Source organism: Halichondria panicea, chromosome 17 (genome assembly GCF_963675165.1).
Source record: "Halichondria panicea chromosome 17, odHalPani1.1, whole genome shotgun sequence".
Lineage (NCBI taxonomy): Eukaryota > Metazoa > Porifera > Demospongiae > Suberitida > Halichondriidae > Halichondria > Halichondria panicea.
Genome location: NC_087393.1, coordinates 5226217 through 5251840, shown reverse-complemented (window position 1 = coordinate 5251840; position 25624 = coordinate 5226217). Strand labels below are relative to the sequence as shown.

The following is a 25624-nucleotide window of genomic DNA, read 5'->3' as shown; positions in this document are numbered from 1 at the left end:
TGCTATAAATGCATGTTTGATGACTGTGCTATTAGTGCATATAATTATGTGCACATTTGTTTTCCAGTATATAATTATAATAATTATGTGTTTGATATGAAATTGATTAATTTCATGCAGCATGATATAACTCGATCAGTGCATGGATCTATATAATTATAAACCACTTTCATGATATCTTGTATCTTAATGCTGTATACAGTATCTTTGGAGGGGGGGGGAGTATACCGTATAGTGCGAAATTTCAAGGTACTTATATTTCGTGGATTGGCCTCTAAAAGATTTCGTTGCACAATGTTCGCGGAATGACTGCTTACCGGAAGCCACGCCTTTAAATCTTTGCACGTTATAGCAGATAATTCTAATTAAACAACAATTTTCGTGAGCTTAATTTTCGTGTAGGATTGCTAACCCACGAAATCCGCGAAAATTAAGCCCCTCGAAAATTTCGCGCTATACGGTAGTGGTAGCATCTGTGTCTACACTTAGCAGCTTTAAGAGTTGTGTAAAATCCATTTCCCACATTGTGTGAACTTGTCGAGGAAACTGTATATAGGAGAGGGAAACAGCTGCCTAGTATCAAGCCCCTGGCTTGTGGGACATGGCTCTCTTATGAGGAAGTGTGTTTCCTTGTGATGGTGGCTCATAGATGTTCATGGCTCTCTTATGAGGGAGTGTGTTTCCTTGTGATGGTGGCTTATAGATGTGCATGGCTCTCTTATGAGAGAGTGTGTTTCTTTGTGATGGTGTTTTATAGATGTGCATGGCTCTCTTATGAGGGAGTGTGTTTCCTTGTGATGGTGGCTTATAGATGTGCATGGCTCTCTTATGAGGGAGTGTGTTTCCTTGTGATGGTAGGGAGTGTGTTTCCTTGTGATGGTGGCTTATAGATGTGCATGCCTCTTTTATGAGGGAGTGTGTTTCCTTGTGATGGTGGCTTATAGATGCATGTGCATGGCTCTCTTATGAGGGAGTGTGTTTCCTTGTGATGGTGGCTTATAGATGTGCATGGCTGGGAACAACCTTCCTAACCAACTCATGCACTTGTATAATGGCCTTTAGAAGATAAAACAAATTCCAAATTCTTGGTGTTTGCATTTAGAGTACTTTGTGTTAATGGGCGAGAGGTGCAGCACACGTGAACTTCTTTCCTTGTTTCTCAGCAGCCACAAAGGCTGTTGATATTATAGGTGTCTTCAGATTTTCCACGCAGGGATATACCTTTTTATTCATGGCTGTGTATAAAAGCAGTTGCAGAAAGTCTAGTAATCATACTCACTGAAGATCGATTAACTGCCTCTTCAAGAAGCTCCAAACTCTCCGACGCTATAAGAAGACATGAAGGCTCTCATCATTGTGACTGTGCTTGTCATGGCAACCTCTGCCATTGCAGTCCCCCTCTCCCGACAAGCCAAAGCTCGACCTCTCCTCGCCGTCATTCAGGACAATGTTGAAATGGAAGGATGGCTTGGAGATGCTGTTGTGAAGTATGGTCCAACTGTTCTCAAGACTGGTCTTGCCGCTCTAGGTAGTGCATTATTGTGGGATGAAAAACTTGACAGAGAAGTTGCTTCCGTACAAAAGAAAGCAGAAATAGACGAAGCTGAAATAGATGAAGCTGAAATGGAAGGATTGTTGAGTGATATTGGAGGCGCTGTTGGGAAGTATGGTCCAACTGTTCTCAAGTTTCTAGGTGGTGCGGGTTTGTGGGATGAAGAACTCGAGAGAGAGTCTGCTGCCGTGCAAGGGAAGAACAAATTTAGGAAATTTGCGTTGGATGTTCTTATTGAGTGCGGACAGAGGATTTACAAGCATAAAAAAGACGAAGAAAGGTGTAATAGACTGCGCCAACAGACGGAAAATTTGCGTAAGAAATATTCTTTTGACGATACTCCTAAATGGCTAGATGACATTACTAACAGCAAGAATAATGAGTACATTGTTTGATGACTGTGCTAATAGTGTACGTATGTATTAGAATGATTCTGTAGATTCTAGAAATGTACGATATAATTAGTTGGGTTATGATTGCTTTGAGCAATATTTGATCTGAAATTGGATTCATTTCTTGGAAATAGTATATCTAAACCACTTTCATGGACATCTCTTGTGCAGTACATTATACCATCCCTTGTGTGTAGTAGCAGCTGCCTGTATTGCATGTTGTGCATGTTGTGCATGTGCTGGTGGTGATTGGGAAAGATCTCTAATTTCCAATTTGCTTATGAAATTATAACGAGGAGCACATGAGGAAATGGAGCGTCTTACTATGCATATATATATATAGCATTGCGGACTCACTATCGTGTAACTACATTTCCTTGTTTGTAATGCTAAGATTCTGTACATGTGCGGTCGCGTTTGACCTATGATAATATAATGAATCATTAAGTAGCTACAATGAATAATGTTAGCAGCACTTACATGTAGCGGTTTGACATAATTAAAGTTTGTACATAGCAAGACGATCAAATCCGGGTAGTAATCTCCTCATTTGCTCGTTGTATCTGATCTACCAAGTTACGCCCTAGCTCCTTGCGTGTGTGTGGGTGTAGAGATAAGTAGAGGTGACAAGCTGCTGAAGTTGCTCTCATTCTTGTCCTGAAACAGAATCGGTGATGCAAGGACGATCTATAAGCTAATGTAGAGGGATCAACTGAATACAATGTGTATATGTGTGTACAGTAGTTTACAGAAACTGGATGAATAATCATATAGTGCATGTGTATAATATGAAACATTCCTTTGAAGTTGTGCAATAAGAAGTTTACAGTTCATTTTGATCATGCATGATGTGGTTGTATCAGTGGCTTTGTGGTGGTGGTGGGGTGGTACCATATGTGTGTATACCGTATTTCGAGGGTACACGTATAAACTTTCCGGATTTAATGTTTGCGGAATACCGTAGAAACTGGATTATTAGCGCATGCATGGGGTCAATAGCAGAGCTCTATACGCTTATATTCGAGAATGCGCCTATAATGAATCATTTTGAGCCCCACCCAACAACCGGATGTCTCTGTGATGAGAGCTGACTCGCAAGCTGGCTAGAAAGTGAGCAAGCAGGCAACCCTAACCGGATCTATATCATACTATTATGTTGCAGTTCATTTTATAGTTCATTTACATCATTTAAATTCATAAATTATTATAAAAACATTCATATTGACCAGGAACTTGGAATAAAAGGACCTCATCCATGTCTCACATTCTCTCAGCATGATCAGACAAGGTAACAGCATGCCCATGCAGAGAGTCCTTACAGATGGATATCACCAGCTATATTAGTATATAGCTATCATGCACTGTACAAGCTAACTAGCTCGCATAGGAGATTGGACACGCGTCATAATGTTTTACGGAGGAAATGTGTGTGCATTGAGAGATATACGGAAACTTGCAGAGAACAGTAGCTATTCAGCCAAGTCAAAAGCCTGCAAGCGATTTTAGCACTCCATACTAGTAATAAATGATGCTAAAAATACCCAGTGAAACTAGAAACTGAGTAGCATAGCCATACTAGAAGCAATGAGCCAGAAACTTAGATTAGTCACAAACATCAAGTTGTTGCTGTACTTGCCTTTGTTTTTTTACTCCTGTCTTGATGTAGCAGGTATAGCAATCATATTGTTAAACTACTACGACTCATTAACTAACAGGAGATATAATACAAGAGAGATAGACAAGCAATGGAAGAGTTAGGGGTCATTCCATATCAATTCAACGAAATTTAAAACGTGACGTCTTCAGAATTCCACGAAACTTGGTACATGTGTGAGGAATGGTATGGTAACATATCAGAACAAATTTTGGGTTTGTAAACAATATGGCTTCTGAGATTGAGTTAATTAAAAAATGCAGAAATTCTCCACTTTTAGAAACTGGCTGCTGTTAGTTAAACTGTAACTTTCTAACCATTAACATTCAAGACTAAGAATGTATATCATCTTGTTGCCTAAGAAATTCCGCATCATTTGGTATGTTGTACGGCTTCACTTAATACATTTTAGGTATTGCATCTAATTAGTATCCTTCAAACTCTGATTTCTCAAAAAACGCTGTTTTTTTCCTGTACTTTTTTAAGTATCATGTTCCTTATACCATTCTCTTGAAGTGTGACAAGTTTGATTCTGGGATTCCAATGGGATCATGAGATATGTTGTGGGATGTAGTGTGATTTGGGCAATATTTGTGGTTTCAGAGAATAAACAGTCCTTCTTTGTTGTGTAATGTACCTAAAATATGTGTGCTAACTTTCCTGAACTTATGTTATCACAAGGAAGAATTCGAACTTTCGGCCGAGTGACATTTTCAGCCGAGGAACTGTAAAACGACTGATAGCTAAAACAAGTTTACAGCGACCATACGAGCAGCAAAATAATACTGACACCACGCCAGCTATTTGATTGAGCGGTGACAAGCATATCAGCCATTTGAGTACTGCACTACAGAGGACTATGAGAGAGAGCAGCATCATCTTGAACAATAATTTCTTGTTTTCTCAAACAATTCCAGATACATGCAAACTACACACATTATAAATTATTTGAACCATCTCTAGCTACTGATACAGTATAGTACTGCAGTCAGAAGATGGACACTGAGTAATCTCAGTAGAAACTGAAATGCTACCAGAGAATATTTCGTGATTGGTTTGCACAAAAAAATGGGTGGTTAGCTAGGGTGTTTTCCAAGTAAACCACACAACTCACTAGTGTGTGTACAATTTCTTTACCCTCACGGGCCATAATGCAGCTTATTCAAGTATCCCAGCCTCAGACATAGATAATTTTATACGTTGCCTACATGATTTTATTTTTTTAAACAATTGATCATCAAATCAGAACAGGTCGAATTTATCCAAGAAGGAGATTAAAGCTGCATCTGAAATACTGACCAAACATTTGGGCTAGGCTTGTTAATGTTTTTAAATGTTAATGCTAATGTTTTATACTGCTCAACTTTTATGAAATCACCATTGCTACAACTAAAACGTACAATTGTTAGCTTGAACGTAGGTAATGTCGTTCATCAACTTAAAACCTACGATATATTGCTAATTGCAATATTGCCACAACAAAGGGTCTCACACACAGCTTACTTACTAAGGAAAAGTGCACAGTAACAATTGGGAATGCAGAAAGGCTTTGCAAAATTTTTTTAAGGACTGTTTATTCTCTAAAACCACAAATATTGCCCAAATCACACTACATCCCACAACATATCTCATGATCCCATTGGAATCCCAGAATCAAACTTGTCACACTTCAAGAGAATTGTATAAGGAACATGATACTCAAAAAAGTACAGGAAAAAAACAGCGTTTTTTGAGAAGCCGGACTTCAAAGAACACTAATTAGATGGAATACCCAAACTTTATCGAGTGAAGCCATACAACATGCCAAATGATGCGGAATTTCTTAGGCAACAAGATGATATACATTCTTAGTCTTGAATGTTAATGGTTAGAAAGTTACAGTTTAACTAACAGCAGCCAGTTTCTAAAAGTGGGGAAATTCTGCATTTTTTAATTAACTTAATCTCAGAAGCCATATTGTTTACAAACCCAACATTTTTTCTGAGATGTTATCATACCATTCCTCACACATGTACCAAGTTTCGTGCAATTCTGAAGACGTCACGTTTTAAATTTCGTTGAATTGATATGGAATGACCCTTAGGTAAAATGCTGACTCAGCAGGATAGAAAAGGATCGATTTTAAGCGTATTCATGGGATTATTGATGACTATTAATGACTAACGGATGACTACGGATGACACGTGTCCAGCCTTTTCTGACTAGCTCGTAGATAAACAAAATTAGCTAAATCAATTCTAAAATTACACTAATAACCTTCGCATAATTGGAAAAGCGCTTCAATTCGAGTATAAAAAGCCTGCAGGTGAGCATGCGCTTAAAATAAAGATACGCCTATAATCGAGTAAGCGCTAATAATCCAGTTTCTACGGTAGAAAGTGAGCAAACTAGGCATGCAGGCTACCTTAACTAGGTCTATATCTTGCTACTATCTATTATCATAATGCTATACACTTATCATTAGTACAGCATTTAAATTCATAATTATTATAAAACATGTCATAATTGATCATGCATGCAAGAACAGAAGTCTCCATTCTCTCAGCATGATCAGACAAGGTAACAGCTTAATTGCCCAAAGAGTCCTTCCAGATGGGTATCACCAGCTATATATATAGACTGTAGCTCATATAGAGCTATAGAGATAAACAAATTTAGCCAATCAATTCAAAAATTTCTTCGCATAATTGGAAAAGCGCTTCAATAAAGTACAAAAAACCTGCAGTTGAGCATGCGCTTAAAACTAAGATACGCTTATAATCGAGTAAGGGCTAATAATCCAGTTTCTACGGTATATAGCAGCCTTTCTGCAGCATGCGGCTTATATAGATGTGCATGGCTCTCTTATGAGGGAATGTGTTTCCTTGAGATGGTGGCTTATAGATGTGCATGGCTCTCTTATGAGGGAGTGTGCATGTTTCCTTGAGATGGTGGCTTTTAGATGTGCATGCCTCTCTTATGAGGGAGTGTGTTTCCTTGTGATGGTGGCTTATAGATGTGCATGGCTCTCTTATGAGGGAGTGTGTTTCCTTGTGATGGTGGCTTCTAGATGTGCATTGCCTCTCTTATATGAGGGAGTGTGTTTCCTTGTGATGGTGGCTTCTAGATATGCATGGCTGGGAACAACCTTCCTAACCAACTCATGCACTTGTATAGGCCTTTAGAAGATCAATCAAATTCTTGGTGTTTACATTTTAAAGTGTTAATAATTGTTGGTTATCATGTGGGGGGGGGGAGGTGCAGCACACGTGAACTTCTTTCCTTGTTCCTCTGCAGTCACAAAGGCTGTTGATATTATTATAGGTGTCTTAAGATTTCCCACACAGGGAGATTCCTTTTTATTCATGGCCGTGTATAAAAGCAGTTGCAGAAAGTCTAGCATCATACTCACTGAATCGATCAACTGCCTCTTCAAGAAGCTCCAAACTCACCGACTCTATAAGAAGACATGAAGGCTCTCATCATTATGACTGTGTTTGCCATGGCAACCTCTGCCATTGCAGTCCCCCTCTCCCGACAAGCCAAAGCTCAAGCTCTCCTCGCCGCCATTCAGGACAATGCTGAAATGGAAGGATTGCTGAGTTATATTGGAAACGCTATTGCCAAGCACGGTCCTGGTCTTCTGAAGAAAGGTATAAAAGCTGCTGGTGATGCGGGTATATGGAATGAAGAACTCGACAGAGAGTCTGCTGTCGTGCAAGAGGAAGCTGAAATGGACAATGCTGAAATGGAAGGATTGCTGAGTTATATTGGAAACGCTATTGCCAAGCACGGTCCTGGTCTTCTGAAGAAAGGTATAAAAGCTGCTGGTGATGCGGGTATATGGAATGAAGAACTCGACAGAGAGTCTGTTGTCGTGCAAGAGGAAGCTGAAATGGACAATGCTGAAATGGAAGGATTGCTGAGTTATATTATTGCCAAGCACGGTCCTGGTCTTCTGAAGAAAGGTATAAAAGCTGCTGGTGATGCGGGTATATGGAATGAAGAACTCGACAGAGAGTCTGCTGTCGTGCAAGAGGAAGCTGAAATGGACAATGCTGAAATGGAAGGATTGCTGAGTTATATTGGAAACGCTATTGCCAAGCACGGTCCTGGTCTTCTGAAGAAAGGTATAAAAGCTGCTGGTGATGCAGGTATATGGAATGAAGAACTTGACAGAGAGTCTGCTGTCGTGCAAGAGGAAGCTGAAATGGACAATGCTGAAATGGAAGGATTGCTGAGTTTTATTGGAAACGCTATTGCTAAGCACGGTCCTGGTCTTCTGAAGAAAGGTATAAAAGCTGCTGGTGATGCAGGTATATGGAATGAAGAACTTGACAGAGAGTCTGCTGTCGTGCAAGAGGAAGCTGAAATGGACGATGCTGAAATGGAAGGATTGCTACTCGATGAAGGAAATGTTAGAGTGCAAGGGCCGCGATCGAAAAGCGCTCCTTCTCATATTGTCAAGGAACCTGACCAAGGTTTCCAAACCCAAATGCTACCACGAATGAAAAAAGGAGGAGTATTGAAACCATATCTTTTTGGTAAACGGGTCCTTCCACGAATGAAGAACGGAGGAGCATTGAAACCATATCTTGGTAACCGAAACATCTTGCCAAAATGGATGAAAGAGGCTCTTGATGTTTAAAAAAATTCTCCTGCCGCCTTGGAAGGACAAGAACTAATGAGTAACATTGTTTCTATTAGTGCATGCATGCATGTACGTATAATTATTATTATGTATTATATATAGACTCTAAAAATGTACAGTATATAAAATAAATTATAATTTGTTTGATTGATCTGAAATTAGATTCATTTCATGCATTAAGTATATAACTCAGTGGATCTAAACCACTTGACATCTATTGCATGTGCATGCAGTACATTACCATCTTTGTGTGTGTATAATATATATATATAGCTTCCTATATGCATGCATGTACTGAGTGTGTGTGCATGTGTAAGGTATTGATTGAGCTATAGCATGAGTTGTGCAAGCTCAAGGATATAGAGATAGCTAGTGCAACTGTTCAGTCACACGTATATACTATTAAACTGCATGAGCTTAGCTTCACATGCAGCTATGCCTGTTCTAATTGTTCCGGACATCTCACGTGCGCTGTAAAGATCTACACCCGGATAATTGTTGCTGTCTGATAAATTGGTTTGATAATGCCATGTACAAGGTATAGTGTGTGGATATATCCTAACAACACTCTTTCCTTGACCATATCTTTTTCATTATACAAGTTACGCGTACGCCCTATAGCTCCTTGTGTGCCTGTGCATGTGTGTGTATATAGTGTGGCTAGGCAAGCTAAGACCGTTGTTATTGCATTACTGAGAGTATGGTCTGTGGGTGTAGAGAGAACTAGAGGTGACAAGCTGCTGACGTTACTCCATCTCTTATTCTTATATCCTGAAACAGAAGCTATGATGAAAGGACGGCCTAAGCTAATGTGGAGGGATCAACTGAATACAATGTGTGCATGTGTATTGAGTACACTTCATCTTGTGCAATTAAAAATTTTACAATTTTGTTCATGCTTGTGTGCATGTAGTTGTTATCGGTGGCTTTATGGTAGTGGGGTGATATAGCATCTGTGTCTACACTGTCTATAGTAACGAGGCCCTGGCTTCTAGATATATGCATGCATGACTCTCTTATGAGGGAGTGTGTTTCCTTGTGATGTGGCTTATAAATATGTATGGCTCTCTTATGAGGGAGTGTGTTTCCTTGTGATGGTGGCTTATAGATGTTCATGGCTCTCTTATGAGGGAGTGTGTTTCCTTGTGATGGTGGCTTATAGATGTGCATGGCTGGGAACAACCTTCCTAACCAACTTGCACTTGTATATATATGTCTTTAGAAGATAAAACAAATTCCAAATTCTTGGTGTTTGCATTTAGAGTACTTCGTGTTAATGGGGGAGAGGTGCAGCACACGTGGTGAACTTCTTTCCTTGTTCCTCATCGACCACAAGGGGGGCTGTTGAAATTCCATGCAGGGAGATCCCGTTTTATTCATGGCCGTGTATAAAAGCAGCTGCAGAAATCATACTCCCTGAAGATCGATCAACTGCCGCTTGAAGAAGCTCCAAACTCTCTGACGCTATATATATACATGAAGGCTCTTATCATTGTAACTGTGCTCGCCATGGCAACCTCTGCCATTGAAGTCCCCCTCTCCCGACAAGCTCAAGCTGCTCTCCTCCCCGCCATGCAGGACAATGCTCATGGAGAACTTGACAGAGAGTCTGCAACCATCCAAGAAGAAGCTGAAACGGAAGGAATGCTGAGCGATATTGGAGGATTCCTTAAGAAACTTGACCCCGCCAAGTTGAGGGACGGCCTAAGGCTACTCAATGATGGAGAGGCTAGAGTGCAAGGGAAGGATAAGAAAAACAAACGTAATCCATATCTTGGTGCTGGAAACAACGTCAGTAAACAATGCAAATGCCGACAAGGCAACCGTAGTAATGACGGCCAACAAGGTAGCAATGAGAAGGGCCTACGGCTAAAGTAAAACAAACAAGTACTTCATCCACTAAAGGGCCGACATCTAAAGGGTCCACTGAAGGGCCTACATCTAAAGCGTCCACTGAAGGGCCTGCATCTAAAGCGTCCACTGAAGGGCCGACATCTAAAGGGTCCACTGAAGGGCCGACATCTAAAGCGTCCACTGAAGGGCCTGCATCTAAAGCGTCCACTGAAGGGCCTACATCTAAAGGGTCCACTGAAGGGCCGACATCTAAAGCGTCCACTGAAGGGCCTACATCTAAAGCGTCCACTGAAGGGCCGACATCTAAAGCGTCCACTGAAGGGCCTACATCTAAAGGGTCCACTGAAGGGCCGACATCTAAAGCGTCCACTGAAGGGCCTGCATCTAAAGGGTCCACTGAAGGGCCTACATTTAAAGCGTCCACTGAAGGGCCCACATTTAAAGCGTCCACTGAAGGGCTTACATCTAAAGCGTCCGCTGAAGGGCCTGCATCTAAAGGGTCCACTGAAGGGCCTCCATCTAAACAACCCACTGAAGGGCCTGCATCTAAACAACCCACTGAAGGGCCTGCATCTAAACAACCCACTGAAGGGCCTGCATCTAAACAACCCACTGAAGGGCCTGCATCTAAACAACCCACTGAAGGGCCTCCATCTAAACAACCCACTGAAGGGCCTGCATCTGAACAACCCACTGAAGGGCCTGCATCTAAAGGGTCCACTGAAGGGCCGACATTTAAACAACCCACTGAAGGGCCTGCATCTAAAGCGTCCACTAAAGGGCCGACATCTAAAGCGTCCACTAAAGGGCCGACATCTAAAGCGTCCTGCACTGAAGGGCGTACATCTAAAGCGTCCACTAAAGGGCCGACATCTAAAGCGTCCACTGAAGGGCCTACGTCTAAAGAAAAACGAGCAAGTACTCGATCCATCACTCTGTCAATGCCCATGCAATGCAATAAGTGCTCCTGCATAACACTTTGAAAGGCAAGAATAAATTAGTAACATTGTTTGATGACTGTGCTATTAGTGTATATACGTATGTATATTTGTAGACTCTGGAAATGTACAATACATATAGTTGTGTATGATCTATGTACATGAACATGTTGAGATTAGTGCATAATTAACTGACCTGCATCTATATATAATTTATACTAATAGTGAAATGTGAAATGTGAGCTAAAATGGTTAGTCTCTTCTGTCAGTGTGTTATAATCGCTGCATGCATGGGAGGGCAAGTCGAATGCACTTGTCAGTAATGGTTCTGACTATATATTATAGGGCTTCCGGTTTTGCATGGTTGATTTTCTTGGTAATTGATAACACATATCTTCTTTGTAATGATGGCCTAGATGTGCATGGCTGGAAGCTACTTATCGGTATATTCTTGGTAACGGATGCATAAGTGGTTTCAGGTATTTTTTGCAATTTATATTGCTTATATACGTGTATAGTTATGGCTGTATATATTTGGGGCGGTACTGCACTAGCTTGTCTGTTACTATTCCTGGTATTTGGTATAAGTACTTCAGTACCGCATGCATATATAAAAGCAGTTGCACAAAGTCTAGCATCATACTTACTGAAGGTCAATCAACTGCCTCTTCAAGAAGTTCCAAACTCTCCGACTCTATAAGAAGACATGAAGGCTCTCATCATTGTGACTGTGCTTTGCCATGACAACCTCTGCCATTGCAGTCCCCCTCTCCCAACAAGCCAAAGCTCAAGCCCTCTGCACCGCCGCCATCCAGGGCAATGCTGAAATGGAAGGATGCATGGCTGAGTGATATTGCGGACGCTATTGCAAAGTACGGCCCGGGTATTCTCAATACTGGTACAGGCATGCGGAATAGAGAACTTGACAGAGAGTCTCCTACTGTGCAAGACGAAGCTAAAATAGAAGGAGGATGGCTGAGTGCTGTTTGGGACGCTGTTGCAAAGTACGGCCCGGGTATTCTCAATACTGGTACAGGCATGCGGAATAGAGAACTTGAAAGAGAGTCTCCTACTGCGCAAGACAATGCTGGAATGGAAGCCTTCGTTGACAAACTCTGGAATACTATCATAAGCCCGGTCGTGTCTCTCATGGTAAGGGAATGCTAGAGAACGATGCGATGACGAAGGGATCAGACCCAGGCCCATTCAGTACAATGTTGCGGAAGTTGGGCGTTTATCTAACTAACCTACTTGGAGTGCAACACAAACCGAGAATGCAGGAGCAGAAATCAGAGACGCAAGCAATCCCCGATAGTAGGATATTGATCTCTGCTACATTTCTCGGGAAAATGTTGTCCGTGCATGTTGCCCCATCTTCTTGAAGGCTTACATGTTGAACAGAAGGAGGCAGGAAAGGATGGGACGACTGCAGAGGATACAGAAATAATTGGTATTGTGGGTGCCATGGTGGCTATATCATTCGCAGATATGAAGTGAACACAATGTGTGTGTAGTGTCGACATGAGGACAATAATAATGTAAATTTGACTGTTTTATTGGTGTATTCTTTATGCATGCGTATATGTGGCGTTATTCATGGATCGTATAGTATAGCATTTATGGGGACATATTTTCGGGAGTATTAATTTCTATTTCTGCGAATGAGAGTAAAATCGCAGATAATTGGAAAATGCTCAATAAAACCGCTTGAAACACTATATGATTTCACAACTTGATCAGGATATGATACCAGCAAAATGAGCTAAACAGTGAAATCGTAAATATATATATAGGTATAGTCAAGGGTATGCATGTATATATATAGTGATTATAATCTGTCTGGAATGTTTAACATCACAGGAGAGATTTTAGGGCTTATCTTTTGTAATAGTGATGGCTGAGATGTGCATGGCTACGTGTATGGAATGCTTGTGTTGTGAATGCCTATATAATTTATTATAGAACAACGGACCCCTTAGCAATGGAAGTATTGGTGTGTATTCTTTCTTGGAAACTTGTCTTTTGAGCAATAAGTTGCATAGACTGTCAGGTAGTTTCGCCTTATTTGTTTTGTTTCATATGGCCGTGTATAAAAGCAGTTGCATGTAGAAATTCTAGCATCGTACTCACTGAAGATCGATCAACTGTTTCAAGAAGCTCTAAACTCTCCGAGGCTATAAAAAGACATGAAGGCTCTCATCATTGTGACTGTGCTTGCCATGGCAACCTCTGCCATTGCAGTCCCCCTCTCCCGACAAGCCAAAGCCACCATGCGGGACAATGCTCATTAAGAGCTTGACAGAGAGTTTGCTGCCATGCAAAAGGAAGCTGTAGCTATATGGTTGCTCTATCTCTTCTCGAAAACCTGAAACGCAATGCATTGAAGAAATCAGTGATGCAGAGAATGAACAAAGCCGAGGTAGAGAAGAGTTTCTTTGGGTCTCATAATGCAGGAATGGAAGACTATGACTACTATGCAGAGATAATGGACAATCTGCATGAGGCTGGGATAGAAGACAAGGAAGTGAATGAATGCAGTATATGCATGTATAGTATAGTCTACAACAACTGAACAATTTAGTGTAGAAAGTATTGAATCTTTTATTGCTGTAATGTTTCTTTGAATTGGCACAATTTTTGGTATGACTTTGGTAGTGTATAATAGCATTTGTATCTACATGTAGATGTACACTGATAAACTGTTAATTAGAACACGTGGCTAATTATATCGGGTATAGTCAAAGTTGTGTAGAGATAGTTGAAGTTGTTGGTTTTCTATACTGTGAATAGAAATTGTGCGAATTGTGCGACTTACGTAATAGTTATTGCATGGCAATGAGTGCCACAAGCAGTTTGTTGGCCCAGTAGTAGAGTGATCTCGTGCCTATTGTGTTCTTTCATGCATGTAAAGTATGTACGTACTTAGCCTCCTTCACCGGCCTTCATAAAAAAGAAGGCCTGCTATCGACTGCTTGCGCATGCGCAAAATTATTGGATATTTTCCCCCGTAAAATTTCCTATAATACTGGATTCTTCAGAAAAAATATCCTAAAAGTCATACACAGAGCTATGTAGCTAGCTAGCTAGAGACAGAGCTGTGTAGGTTTGTTCTACAGCTATTTTCTTCTGCAGTAGCAGTAGTATAGTAGACTTTCACCAAAGTTAATGTTAAATGGGCGTGGCCTGTCCACCAGGCTCTTGTCAGCTTTCAATCCATTCAGACGATCGTCATCCACACTGTTGCAGGATGTGAGTCTTTTGTTAACATAGCAGGCTAAGGGTAGCTATCAGAGAATGCTATCCGATGTGCTAGAAACCTTCAATCGAAGTTTCTATCTACGTCCTTCAATCCACTTCCGTTCGTTGTGATTCATAGTTTTACTGAGCATTATACGATGTTATCCAAAGCCCCCAGATACCGGGGGGATATTAGCGTATGCGCATTCCCTAAGTGAAGTGGGAAGTGCGGCCTGGGATCGAGGCTAGTACGTACTATAGGTATGTGTATTGTGTGCTGAATGGCATGGGTTTTCAATATTACTCTCCTGTATACAGATATGCCCCCTCCCTGAGACAACTACGACAACACACTCTCCTCCTTAACTTCCCTCCCATTGTGACCTCTCGTCTTGCATCTAGACTGTATCAGGTGAGGGGCGGAGTCTGTCATCACCACACACACACACACACCACACACACACGAGCAGGTGACGAGGAGAGAGCAACTCACTGCTACCATGTCAACACTCATTGCTCTTTGTGAGAAGACCATTAACGACATTCGTTCCTGTCTCAACACCATCCAGGTAAACAATTCAACTACATAGTGACGTACTATATAATCCCCCCCCCCCCCATTATTCCTACAGTTCATTGGTCGAAAGAGCACGGACATCAGTCTTGGTTCAGTGCAGACAGTCTCCATTGGTCAGAAAGATGCTCAGAGAAACCTCTTCTCTTTCTGGAAGGAAGTCTTTCAACTACCAACATCTAAAAAGTAAACACATAATTATTCCACCTCGGTAAATGTTGTACATAGCTTATTCCTAATCAATTTATCTTGCACACCATTCATTGTGTGTGTGTGTGTGTGTGTGTACAGACACACTCTCAACCAAGGGCCACTCCGGATGAGTACAGCTGGTGGCAGTGGTAGCCATGACAGCTCCACTGGACACCTGAGCACCAATGCAGGGAGGTTCCACCACATCCTCACAGCTGGCTATGCCACGGGGGAGAGCGACAAGGTCGCCAATGGTGAGCAAAACCCTACCTGTATCTCCGTTTGTTGTTTTTCAACATGCTCCGCCAATCCTACTATACTGGTTATCCACGCTTCTTTGTGGTTCCCTGGCCCATTGCAAATGTGATTTTTACTTCATACATACATACATACATACATACATACATACATACAGGACTGTTTGAGAACTATCTGTTAGCGCGAGTGAGGGACCCTAATCTGGAGGCAATCTCAGTGGCGCAGGATTGGCTCGTGTTCAACGACACTTTGTCCTCTCATATCGGCCGTTGTCAAGACTACATGTTCATGGCCTACCTTCCCTTCCTGGCCGTAGCCTTTCATTTTCTCTTTGCAGCCTCCACTAAGACACACCTCAAATACCCAAATACTGGCTACGAGGTGAGGAGTGGGTGAGCGTGTGGGTGTAGGCGTGGGTGTAACTATTACTAAGTTGTCCTAAATTTTTCTCGCAGATATTTTTGCGTACCCAACGGAATGAGCGCCTCACCTCGTCCCTACTGCTTGAGACCACACCCACTGTCCGCTGTTCCATCAACCACACCCTCCTTGTCACCGAGATCCTATCACCCCTCGCCGAGATCATAGCTCCATCATTCCGTCCAGTACACACTCACACACACTCACACACACACACTATGCTGACACTGCATTTTAACCATGGATTATCAATACTATAATCCATCCCTCTCTCTTTCTCTCCCTTTCTTATATACTACTCTAACCATCCCCCCTCCCCTACACAGGTGAGCACCCAGCTGTACTCGGCTCAGGAGAAGCAGCAGCTACTGGACCTCGTGGGAACCATGATCTCGTACAACCTCACCTACAGACAAGAAAGGGGCGTCGACGGACAGTACACATACGTCCTGGACCCGTAAGTACATAGACACACTCTTTATCCCCTTTCTTTCCCACCATCCCCCATTCTTACCAGCTATACATAGCACACATGTGTAGGATGGGTCTACCCACAGATAATAGAGCATAGAAATTTCTCTATTATTTGTGGTCTAGCAGCTTGATAGAATGATACTGACTAATTATGACTGCCTGTTTTTTTAGTGACTGTGTGTGTGTGTGTGTGTGTGTTTCTCTGTACAGAAATATTGAAGAGTTGTGCCGGTTTCCAGGGTTACCACAGAGGAAGCAGCTCTCGTACAGTGCCAAACAGCTTATCTCAAGGGAGGTGGGTGTGGCTTTGACTCATTGCCATAGTTACGTACTCCTCGTATACCCAGGTTGACATGGAGAAAATGAGGAGAGCTGAGAAATTGCTTAATTCTAAGCAAAGGTGAGCAGATAATTTATAACTATCCTTACAGTATAGTACTCTGCGTTAAACATCTTTGAATGGCCATAACTTTATTTTCGTTGGTCTAATCACATTCATTTTTATAATTTTCTGAAAACTTAGAGATAGGCATAGAATTTTGGGTGACAAAATACATATCAGAAACTCCTGGATCATAGAAACTAACTAGAGCCAATTCTAGTAATCTGTAAAACTTTTTAAACTTCCTATATTTGTTGGGGGTGTAGCTGCAGAAGTATTTATATCATGTGATTCTTCCTCGTTTCCTTGCAGGGGGCCCAGTGATGAGCGGGTGATTGACAAACCCCCCATCCTCCAGCTGGCACAAACCAAACCAGCCACCAAGAAGATATCGGAAGAGAAGGTGTGTTGTCTAACCTGTGCATGATGTGTCTTGTTTGAGCCATCTTTCTAACAATGCCTAGTACACTTGCGTTTTGTCTCAACAATACAATTAATACTCCCCCACACACCCACACACATGTACACACACCACACGCACACACATGTACACACACCCACACACATGTACACACACACATTCATACACACACACCCACACAGACTCCTGTGGACTTCTTTGGTAGGCCGCTGACACCGTCGTCGCGTGTCAAAGGTACGCTCCTCTACAGCATCACATGATCACATGATCACTACAGCACATGTACATGTATCTGTGTAGGTACCGCTGGGTGGAGGGCATCAGGGGGCGGGGCTAATCTCACCCACCCCCTCTGGTTCAAGTTCAACGAGGGATACTCAAATGCAGTGCGTCGGCCAATTAAAATAAAGACATTGTTATAAACTATGTATATTATGCACATACGAATTACGCACATTCTTAACCAAACCTATAATTATATCTCGGTAATTTTTGATTGTTTTCACAAAAAGCTTTACTTAACTATCCGTATGCGAGTTGAATACGTGTTACTGTCCAGTTAAAAGGTTGTATGCAATGTTACTAGTGAACTCCTGTACTGACAGTCTATTCTCTAACTCTAGTGGCTCCATTTCTTGTGTTTCCCTGTCACTGGTACAGTACGCTTCGTCGTATAGGGGTAGGCTCATCTCTGGGGGTAGACCTCTCTCTGGGGGTATGCTTCTGATAGACTCGTATTCTAGGGAGTTTGTTGTAGAGGCAGAATTTTGTCTCAATCTTGTCTCATCGCTTACTTCCTCGTAAATGGGTTCGGATGTGTTTAGATCGTCTGCTGTATTGTGTTCTCTTTTCATCCTTTTCAGCTTCTTTGACTTATAATGTAGTATGCAACACAAGACGATTAAAGCATTGACGCTGGCTATTATTATAATTAGTGGAATTCCAGTAAAAATTGCTACACCAATTGCTACATGACTGTTGTTGCTAGGCCCCGGCCCCATTGACGGTGTTGCGTGTAGAGTACTAGTGTCCATTGCTGTAGTTGTGGTAGCCATAGGGAACTTGTGGGAGACGGTAGTGAGCTCTGCATTTATAATAGTAGCGGCTGTAACTGATCTATCCTGTTATGCCTGCTCAGATAGTTAAACACTAGGAATGTTTCCCTGTAGATAATTAGCTCAAGTCATGTGATCATTCTTACTCGTATATACACAGTCAGTCATATAAGGTGTCTGCATTGTGTATCGGGACTTCATGCACTCTTGATACCGGTATTAATTAGTGTACTCTACAATCACAACCATATATGGTAGCTAAACTACAACCACTCGTTGTATGTTGTAATGGTACTGTAATAGTCTCCACTTTACGTACATTCTTAACCAAACCTTATAAAACTGTTTTCACAAAAAAGCTTTACTTGAATATCCGTATGCGAGTTGAATATACGTGTTACTGTCCAGTTAAAAGGTTGTATGCACTGTTACTAGTGAACTCTTGTACAGACTGTTCATTCTCTACTTCAAGTAGCTTTTTTGGTCTTTCCCTGTCACTGGTACAGTATGCTTCGTCGTATAGGGGTAGGCTTATCTCTGGGGGTAGCCTTCTCTCTGGGGGTATGCTTCTGATTGACTCGTATTCTAGGGAGTTTGTTGTAGCCATAGTATAGGCAGCATCTTGTCTCAATCTTGTCTCATCGCTTATTTCTTCGTAAATGGGTTCTGATGTGTTCAGATCGTTGGTTGTATTGCGTTCTCTTTCTATCTTTCTCAACTTCTTTGACTTATAATGTAGTACGCAACCCAAGACGATTATCACAGTGGTGCTGACCAATGTGATAAATAGTAGAATTGCAGTACTAAATGTTATGGCAAAATAGCTGCTACCCCCCGGGGGGATCATTGACGGTGTTGCTTGTAGAGGAGTAGTGTGCATTGCTGTTGTGCTTCTCGATGGCCATAGTGAACTTGTGGTAGAAAGTAGCGTTGTGCTAGTAGGTAGAATATTCTCCATTATATTATTAATAGTACCACTATAACTGATCTATCATATAGCAAATATTACAACTCACATGTACACTTGGACTGTTTCTGTGCAGATAATAATCTGAAGTCATGTGATCATTCTTACTCGTATATATTATATATAAGGTGTGTGCATTGTGTATTACAATCACAACCATGATAGCTAAACTACAATATTCACTCGTCATGCGTCAATTGTTGTGTACTGTAATGGTACTGTAATAGTCTCCACTTTGAACCACACCCTCTCCCCCGGTCGTATCACTGTAGTACTCCAACCCGTTCTCCGTAGCCTCATTGTCGATATAGGTATAGTTGGGTCCATCGCTAGCGGCTGCGTTGGTCTCCCCTATACTTGCGTACTCGTGTTCGGGCTTGATATGCCGCAGCTGGTCGAGCGTCACAGGGTCAATGTATGTATAGTTAGGGCCGTGTTCGGCCAGGTTGCTCTTACCAGCTGTCCCCCCCTGGTTATTATCTCCACCATCACCGACGTACGTGTAGCTAGCTGTGAGGGCGCGTTGTGTCGGTAGGCACTCCTCAACGTACTGGTAATCATAGTCAATGGGTTGTCGAATACTGGTCGGCAAGGGGGGTGGTCTGTTGGCATAACTACCTGGTTGGGACAACCTGGTTGCTAAGGGGAGGGGCAATGTATCATCAGCGTATGCCATATTTTCTTGTGTGTCCATTGAATCCTCATATAATTGCCTAGCAACTCGGGAGGGGATGGGCTGAAGCTTACGTCCGTATGCATTATTAGAAGATAGCTTCAAGTTGAGTGTCAGTGCCTTCTCTGTCTGGCTCAGCGGAGGCACGGTGAGAAAGCCCCTTTCGTTTTGAATTTGAATGCTCGGCACTTCTGTCTCTCCTCTTTGCTCTGCATTAGAGTCGCGATTCTGTGGTAGTTGCGAAGGAATAGTGTGCGTACTGTTAGCCAGCTGTTGCCCGTTAGTCACGCTCACTGAAGTGCTTTGAGCCGACTTGAAACTGACGTATTGTACCTCGTTAGCAAACTCGTCTGATATCTCGCTCATTTTGACAACAAAATTCTCCCTTTTTCTTTTTTTGTTTTTGCTCCTCCTAATCCATAGTCCCGCTAATAGTACGCCAATGATGACATTGATGACCAGTACAAGTACGAGTATGATCGTGGGGGCGTAACCCACCTCAGCTGGGGGTCTGTTTGGAGGCGTGGCTAAAACTGCGTGTGAGGTGTGGAGAAAAATGTCTATATGTGCTACTGTGAGTGGGCAGATCAAAGCATTCCAGTGCTGTGTATTTAACATGTTGCATTTCTACCATAACCATAATTATATTGTAAGTTCAATTTATTATGGTATGTTGCACACAGTACACTGGGAGTAACGTAATGCCCTCAAGGCCTACAGCCCTTGGGCATTACGTTGTTCCGGTGCAATATTTGGCATTTTACACTTGTTGAGCAATAACACCAGGCCTATATAGTATTTGTTAAATATCAGTAGACTATACTAATTGAGGTTTTGATTATACCTGAAGAGGTTGGTAGCTGGGTCTGTGTTGGAAATAGGGAGCTTGTCCCTGTTTGGAGGGGGTCCATTGCATGCGATTCAACTCTAATTAAAGTCGTGGGTGTTTATCAAGTGATGTAGCTATACATGCACGCACGCACACGTATGATCATTAGTTACTACTGTTGTGTGCCTGTCCATTGTGAGCACTTACTCTCTCCATTGTTCCCCAACACAATCTCAGTGTCTGATTATGGATCACTATGACAGCTTATAAGTATAAAAATTGTACAAAGTGCTTAATTAGTATATTTCACTCGCACAAACAAACATTGCATGGTAGCTAGTTATCTGTGTGTCACATGGATCGCTATTAAACTTGTTGTACGAGTGCTAATTAAAAATTAAAATATGCTCCGTGCTGATAAACAGTTCTTAGTTTTTGTACACACGTTGCGTATGTGTCATTTCCTTGGAAACTATCTGTAGCTGATCCTCGTCTATGTAGCTGTATACGGCGGAGTTGCCTGTGTAGTCCGAGTTGATTGCAGCATATGCAGAGTTGCCTGTGTAATCGGAGTTGACTGCAGCATAGGCAGAGTTACTTGTACCGTAGGCCGAATTTTCTGTAAAATCTGAAGTATAGGCTGAATTTTCTGTAAAATCCGAGTTGTTTGCAGCATAGGCAGAGTTGGGTAGGGCAGAGATGTTTTCATTGTGTGTGTTCCTCCCTGTGGCCAGTGGGTTAACTGCATCAACGTAGTCTTTCCTCTTCCCACCATTAGTGTGGACTCTCCGCCCACTATCAGTTGGTTCACCTATCTCGCTGAGTCTAGCCACGAAGGTTTCTCTGTTTTGCTTGTTCTCTTTCGCCTTCTTATGGTTTAACCATAATATCATTCCAATGACTATTACCGTAATATTGATTCCCAGTAAGAAGGCCACTATCAAGCTGGGTGCAAGTATAGCTGCAAGAGAGTTGTCAGCTTGTGTGGTAGCGAGGGTAGTGACTGGAGTGTCTGTATTGAATATATACATACAAGGGGATGTGGTTAAGTTTATACGGCGCTATACCAGTACACATAATAGCGTAGTGTACCTGTGTTGTTGATGATGATGCAGTCAGAGCGATCTGCATGGTGTTTTGTGTGTATGTATAATTATGTTAAGATCATAGTGACATTTCATAGCTTCATGCGCTTACCCACTGCCACGGAAATAATGGGAGCCAGACTTATTCTCGATACTCTGATTGCTGTAGTGTCAAATTTTCCGTTAATTAGTGGCCCATAGTACACCTCCTCGTTCCTATTGGTCTCGTTCAGCTGCACTGAGCCGGAGGATTCTGTACTGTCCAAGTAATACCCGACCACATCGCCAGGCTTGAACTCGATGAATGGTTGTAGAGCACTCACTTGTAGCCTACTATTATCCTTTAGTTCTATCGGGTTTGGGTAGGCATTTTCCCCGACTATTGTGTAGACGCCATTGCCCTCTGGTCTCCATACTTGAAAGGTGGCGGTGTAGACGTTTGTATGCATGCTCCCTCCTGGCTGCACGTACGCCCCCCACTTTGTCACCACCCCACAGCAACTGAACTGGTAGCTAGGGATCAACACTTGCTGTCTGAATGCCAACGTGTCCACACTGTTGCCAGGGTCCGAGAATTGTGGGAGGTTAGCCACTCCACATTGCTGAGCTGTATATTAATTATATACATGTACAAGTTTTAACTAAACAAATTAATCTCATGCATTATTTACCGGTAGTGAGTGTAGCTGTCCCAATAGCCAGCAACAGTACTAGCAGCTTTGTAGAGTCGTCCATTTCTAGCTAGCTATGCACACACACTGTTTGTTAAGAGTGTGTGTGCAGGTCTCATGATCTCTCTAATAGGAGGCCTTACAATGGAAGCATTGTTCACTAGACCTTACTTGAATGCAACTATTGTTCGCTGTAATAATCTATTGTGTAGTTTTGCAATAAATTTGCGGAATAGCACAAAATATTTGTCAAATGCACACACACACACACACACACACACACACACATCAGTTAGTACAGTACCTAAGAATGTCTCATTGTTTTAGAGGTACCACCCCCTCATATCGACACTCTGTGGGGGGTACCACCCCCTCATAACGATAATCTATAGGAGGTACTTGGCTGTTCCTTTTTTCAGGCACCACACCCTCATATCGATACTCTGTGGGGGGTACCACCCCCTCGTATCGACATTCTGTAGAAGGTGCCACCCCTTCATATCGATGCTCTGTGGGGGGTACTTGCGATAGTCTGGCTCCTTGTCTCGGTACGTCTATGTAAGTGTACATGGGGGCGTCCTCTCCACTGTAGGTGGGGTTAGCGTATCCAGTGCCATCAGTCGGGGTCTCAAGATGAGAGTAGCTAGGTTGCGGCTGTAGCTTAATGGTCGACGCTTTGTTAGTGTCTCGGAGGTGTGAGTAGTGTTCAGGGTCTTCTTCATTGTTCACTGGCGTTTGGTTCTTAAGATGTCCATTGGCTTGTTGTCCGTGCTTCAGTTGCGAGTAGCCGAGTGGAAGTTGTACATTGTCAGCATTGTTAGTTTTGGTTTCCAATTGAGAGTAGGCGTCTGGTTGTTGTATGTTCCCGTTGCTAGGTGTACTATCAGGGTTGCTATTCTGTGCAACATTCTTATCTCTATCTATTCTAAACAGCATTCTGTATAGGCTGGGTCGTCTTGGTGATGTGACAGTGTTTTCATCTTGTTGGCTGTACTGTTTGTTCATCTCGTTCTTTATCACGTACCATAGAAACGCTACTGAGACCACCACTAGTAATAGTCCGAGTAGTAGACTTGGTACAAGAGCACTGGCCAGTTGATTGCTCTCTGTGTTGCCTGCACGTGTATACCAAATATGAGGCGCCACTAAATATGAGGCATGTGTGTGTGTGTGTGTGCTTTGTATAGACTATTAATAAGGTTTGTGTAGATGCATTAGCTTGTATTACCTGAGGCTGTAGTAGCACCAGGTGAACATGATATGCAGTCTGTGTATAGGGATAGTTAGCATATATATACTAGTGATATTGTGTATGCATGCATGGACTTACCCACTGTCACCAGTAGAATAGGAGCTCTTCTATCCTCTACCTCCACACCGTCAGCTCTAGTATCAAAAGTGTTTCCCTCTTGAGGTGGCCCGTAGTACACCTCCAGGTTACTACTGCTAACATCTAGCTGCACTCCTCGATCATCTGATTCCCTTGTACTGTCCAAATAATACCCGACGACATCGCCAGGTTGAAACTCAATGAATGGTTGTAGAGCATTCACTAGTAGTCTACTATCGATAACTGTTATTGGGCTCGTGTAGGCATTTTCTCCCACCATTGTGTAGACACCATTTCCATTACCGTCCGGTCTCCACACTTGAAAAGTGGGGATGTAGACCGTTCTGTCCCTATCTCCCCCCGGCTCTACGTACGCCCCCCACTGTGTCACCACTCCAGAGCAGGTGAACTGGTAGCTAGGGATCAACACTTGCTGTCTGTATTGTATCCTAGGAGCACCCCCTCCTCCACCAGGGTCCGAGAATGGTGGTAGATTGGACACTCCACATTGCTGGGCTGTAGTATTAACTATAGCTTGCTCTACTGTATAATTATAGTGTAATAACATACCTTTAGTAGATGTTCCTAAGATGAACAATAAAGTAATTTGTGTTAGAAATGTTTTCATGGTTTTCCAGCGTATCTTTAACAGCAGCATATACAGCTATAGGTTAATAGTAGCTATGTCGTTGACTTTCCATAAATGGCCAATTTACAATGAACCATTGTCTAGTATGATTATAGATAGTGCAGTATAGTCATTATACTTTATGCATGTCACAAAATAGATCACATGCACACAACAAAACAGGTCACATGCACACAACGAACAGCTATAGACAACTTTATTGCTAGAATCCATTTCCTCTACTTTGCTAGTCTTGTATTTTTCTGAGCGTTCTTTTACATCACCACTTCGTACTCGGCTTCCTCCTTCAATTCGTAAGCATCGTTAGAGTGGAGAGAGATTTGGTCGTTCGGAGGGTTAGAGTTGTTGACATCGTACGTATCGTTAGAGTGGAGGGAGATTGGGTCGTTCGGAGGGTTAGAGTTGTTGACATTGTATGCATTATTGGAGCACAGAGGTATAGTTCCATTTGTGTGAGCATCTTGATCAGAGAATAATGGATTTGCCGCCTGTATATTCCCGTCATCTGTAGTGGGTGTGTCCCCGTAATCTGTAGTGGGCGTATCCCCAGGTAAAGAACCGCTGATTTCATTCGGTGTGGGTACGAATTCTCCATGCCGTCTTGGTGATGTATTTCCATCTTGTTGGCTGTACTGTTTGTTCATCTCGTTCTTTATCACGTACCATAGAAACGCTACTGAGACCACCACTAGTAGTAGTCCGAGTAGTAGTAGGCTTGGTACAAGAGCACTGGCCAGTTGATTGCTCTCTGTGTTGCGTGCGCATGTGTATACCAAATATGAGGCATGCATGTGTGTGTGTGCTTTGTATATAGACTATTATAATAAGGTTTGTGTAGATGCTAAGCTTTAATTGTTAGCTTGTATTACCTGAGGCTGTAGTAGCACCAGGTGAACATGATATGCAGTCTGTGTATAGGGATAGTAAGCATATACTAGTGACATTGCATGTGTTGTGTGCATCACTTACCCACTCCCACTAGTAGAATAGGAGCTCCTCTATTCTCTTCCTGCACACCTTCAGCTCTAGTATCAAAAGTGCTTCCCTCTTGAGGTGGCTGATAGTACACCTTCAGGTTACTATTGCTAACATCTAGCTGCACTCCTCGATTATCTGATTCCCTTGTACTGTCCAGGTAATATCCGACCACATCGCCAGATTGAACTTGTATCAATGGCTCTATTGCACTCACTATAGTATCTGACTATCAGGGTCAAGCGTTATTGGGTCTGGGTAGGCATTTTCTCCCACCATTATGTAGACATCATTTCCATTACTTTCCGGTCTCCACACTTGAAAAGTGGGGATGTAGACCGTTCTGTCCCCAACTCCCCCCGGCTCTACGTACGCCCCCCACTCAGTCACTACCCCAGAGCAGGTGAACTGG

The 25624-nt window shown here is 42.4% G+C and overlaps 6 protein-coding genes across 8 annotated transcripts in view; 3 read left to right on the top strand and 3 right to left on the bottom strand.

The window, feature by feature from the left end:
* Nucleotides 1–17526, top strand: part of LOC135351728 (chromosome transmission fidelity protein 18 homolog) — a 31151-nt gene extending 13625 nt beyond the window's left edge. For both annotated transcript variants that reach the window (XM_064550814.1, XM_064550813.1), the window contains exons 10-21: nt 14576–14669; nt 14728–14826; nt 14890–15017; nt 15123–15277; nt 15439–15662; nt 15737–15886; nt 16028–16158; nt 16386–16470; nt 16523–16575; nt 16870–16960; nt 17161–17212; nt 17279–17526. In XM_064550814.1, the coding sequence (XP_064406884.1) occupies nt 14576–14669; nt 14728–14826; nt 14890–15017; nt 15123–15277; nt 15439–15662; nt 15737–15886; nt 16028–16158; nt 16386–16470; nt 16523–16575; nt 16870–16960; nt 17161–17212; nt 17279–17400 (1384 nt within the window). In that variant the 3' untranslated portion in view covers nt 17401–17526. The remainder of the gene's footprint in view (nt 1–14575; nt 14670–14727; nt 14827–14889; nt 15018–15122; nt 15278–15438; nt 15663–15736; nt 15887–16027; nt 16159–16385; nt 16471–16522; nt 16576–16869; nt 16961–17160; nt 17213–17278) is intronic.
* Nucleotides 975–2167, top strand: LOC135351749 (uncharacterized). Its single transcript, XM_064550836.1, has one exon. It carries the CDS (start codon nt 1339–1341, stop codon nt 1945–1947), a length of 609 nt encoding a protein of 202 aa, XP_064406906.1. The 5' UTR covers nt 975–1338; the 3' UTR covers nt 1948–2167.
* LOC135351740 (uncharacterized) lies at nt 5698–8429 on the top strand. Its single transcript, XM_064550827.1, has one exon. It carries the CDS (start codon nt 7047–7049, stop codon nt 8223–8225), a length of 1179 nt encoding a protein of 392 aa, XP_064406897.1. The 5' UTR covers nt 5698–7046; the 3' UTR covers nt 8226–8429.
* Nucleotides 17378–20655, bottom strand: LOC135351744 (uncharacterized). The gene is made up of 2 exons (XM_064550832.1): nt 20518–20655; nt 17378–20206 (listed from the first exon to the last, which is right to left on the bottom strand). The coding sequence occupies exons 1-2, from the start codon at nt 20582–20584 to the stop codon at nt 19194–19196; spliced, it is 1080 nt and encodes a 359-aa protein (XP_064406902.1). The 5' UTR covers nt 20585–20655; the 3' UTR covers nt 17378–19193.
* Nucleotides 20656–20762: 107 nt separating this feature from the next.
* On the bottom strand, nt 20763–24292 carry LOC135351737 (uncharacterized). Of its 2 annotated transcripts, XM_064550821.1 has the most exons (7): nt 24159–24292; nt 23589–24104; nt 23487–23525; nt 22259–23373; nt 21700–22194; nt 21595–21627; nt 20763–21514 (listed from the first exon to the last, which is right to left on the bottom strand). In XM_064550821.1, the coding sequence occupies exons 1-4, from the start codon at nt 24244–24246 to the stop codon at nt 22574–22576; spliced, it is 1443 nt and encodes a 480-aa protein (XP_064406891.1). In that variant the 5' UTR covers nt 24247–24292; the 3' UTR covers nt 20763–21514; nt 21595–21627; nt 21700–22194; nt 22259–22573. The 2 variants fall into 2 exon arrangements, with proteins under 2 accessions (XP_064406891.1, XP_064406892.1); XM_064550822.1 differs by lacking the exon at nt 23487–23525.
* Nucleotides 24293–24349: 57 nt separating this feature from the next.
* LOC135351751 (uncharacterized) lies at nt 24350–25425 on the bottom strand. Its single transcript, XM_064550838.1, has 3 exons — nt 25207–25425; nt 25107–25145; nt 24350–24985 (listed from the first exon to the last, which is right to left on the bottom strand). Exon 3 carries the CDS (start codon nt 24879–24881, stop codon nt 24492–24494), a length of 390 nt encoding a protein of 129 aa, XP_064406908.1. The 5' UTR covers nt 24882–24985; nt 25107–25145; nt 25207–25425; the 3' UTR covers nt 24350–24491.
* Nucleotides 25426–25624: the final 199 nt, after the last annotated feature.

Excerpts from the sequence above, each read along its gene's own strand:
- LOC135351737 (XM_064550821.1), bottom strand. The coding sequence starts at position 24,246 with ATGCTGCTGTTAAAGATACGCTGGAAAACCATGAAAACATTTCTAACA. Across the intron at positions 23,526-23,588 it reads TATTCTACTGGTGACAGTGG|ACTGCATATCATGTTCACCT; the intron begins GTAAGTCCATGC and ends CCCTATACACAG. Across the intron at positions 23,374-23,486 it reads TGGTGCTACTACAGCCTCAG|GCAACACAGAGAGCAATCAA; the intron begins GTAATACAAGCT and ends ATACACGTGCAG.
- LOC135351749 (XM_064550836.1), top strand. The coding sequence starts at position 1,339 with ATGAAGGCTCTCATCATTGTGACTGTGCTTGTCATGGCAACCTCTGCC.
- LOC135351744 (XM_064550832.1), bottom strand. The coding sequence starts at position 20,584 with ATGGACCCCCTCCAAACAGGGACAAGCTCCCTATTTCCAACACAGACC. Across the intron at positions 20,207-20,517 it reads CCAGCTACCAACCTCTTCAG|TTTTAGCCACGCCTCCAAAC; the intron begins GTATAATCAAAA and ends CCTCACACGCAG.
- LOC135351740 (XM_064550827.1), top strand. The coding sequence starts at position 7,047 with ATGAAGGCTCTCATCATTATGACTGTGTTTGCCATGGCAACCTCTGCC.
- LOC135351751 (XM_064550838.1), bottom strand. The coding sequence starts at position 24,881 with ATGAACAAACAGTACAGCCAACAAGATGGAAATACATCACCAAGACGG.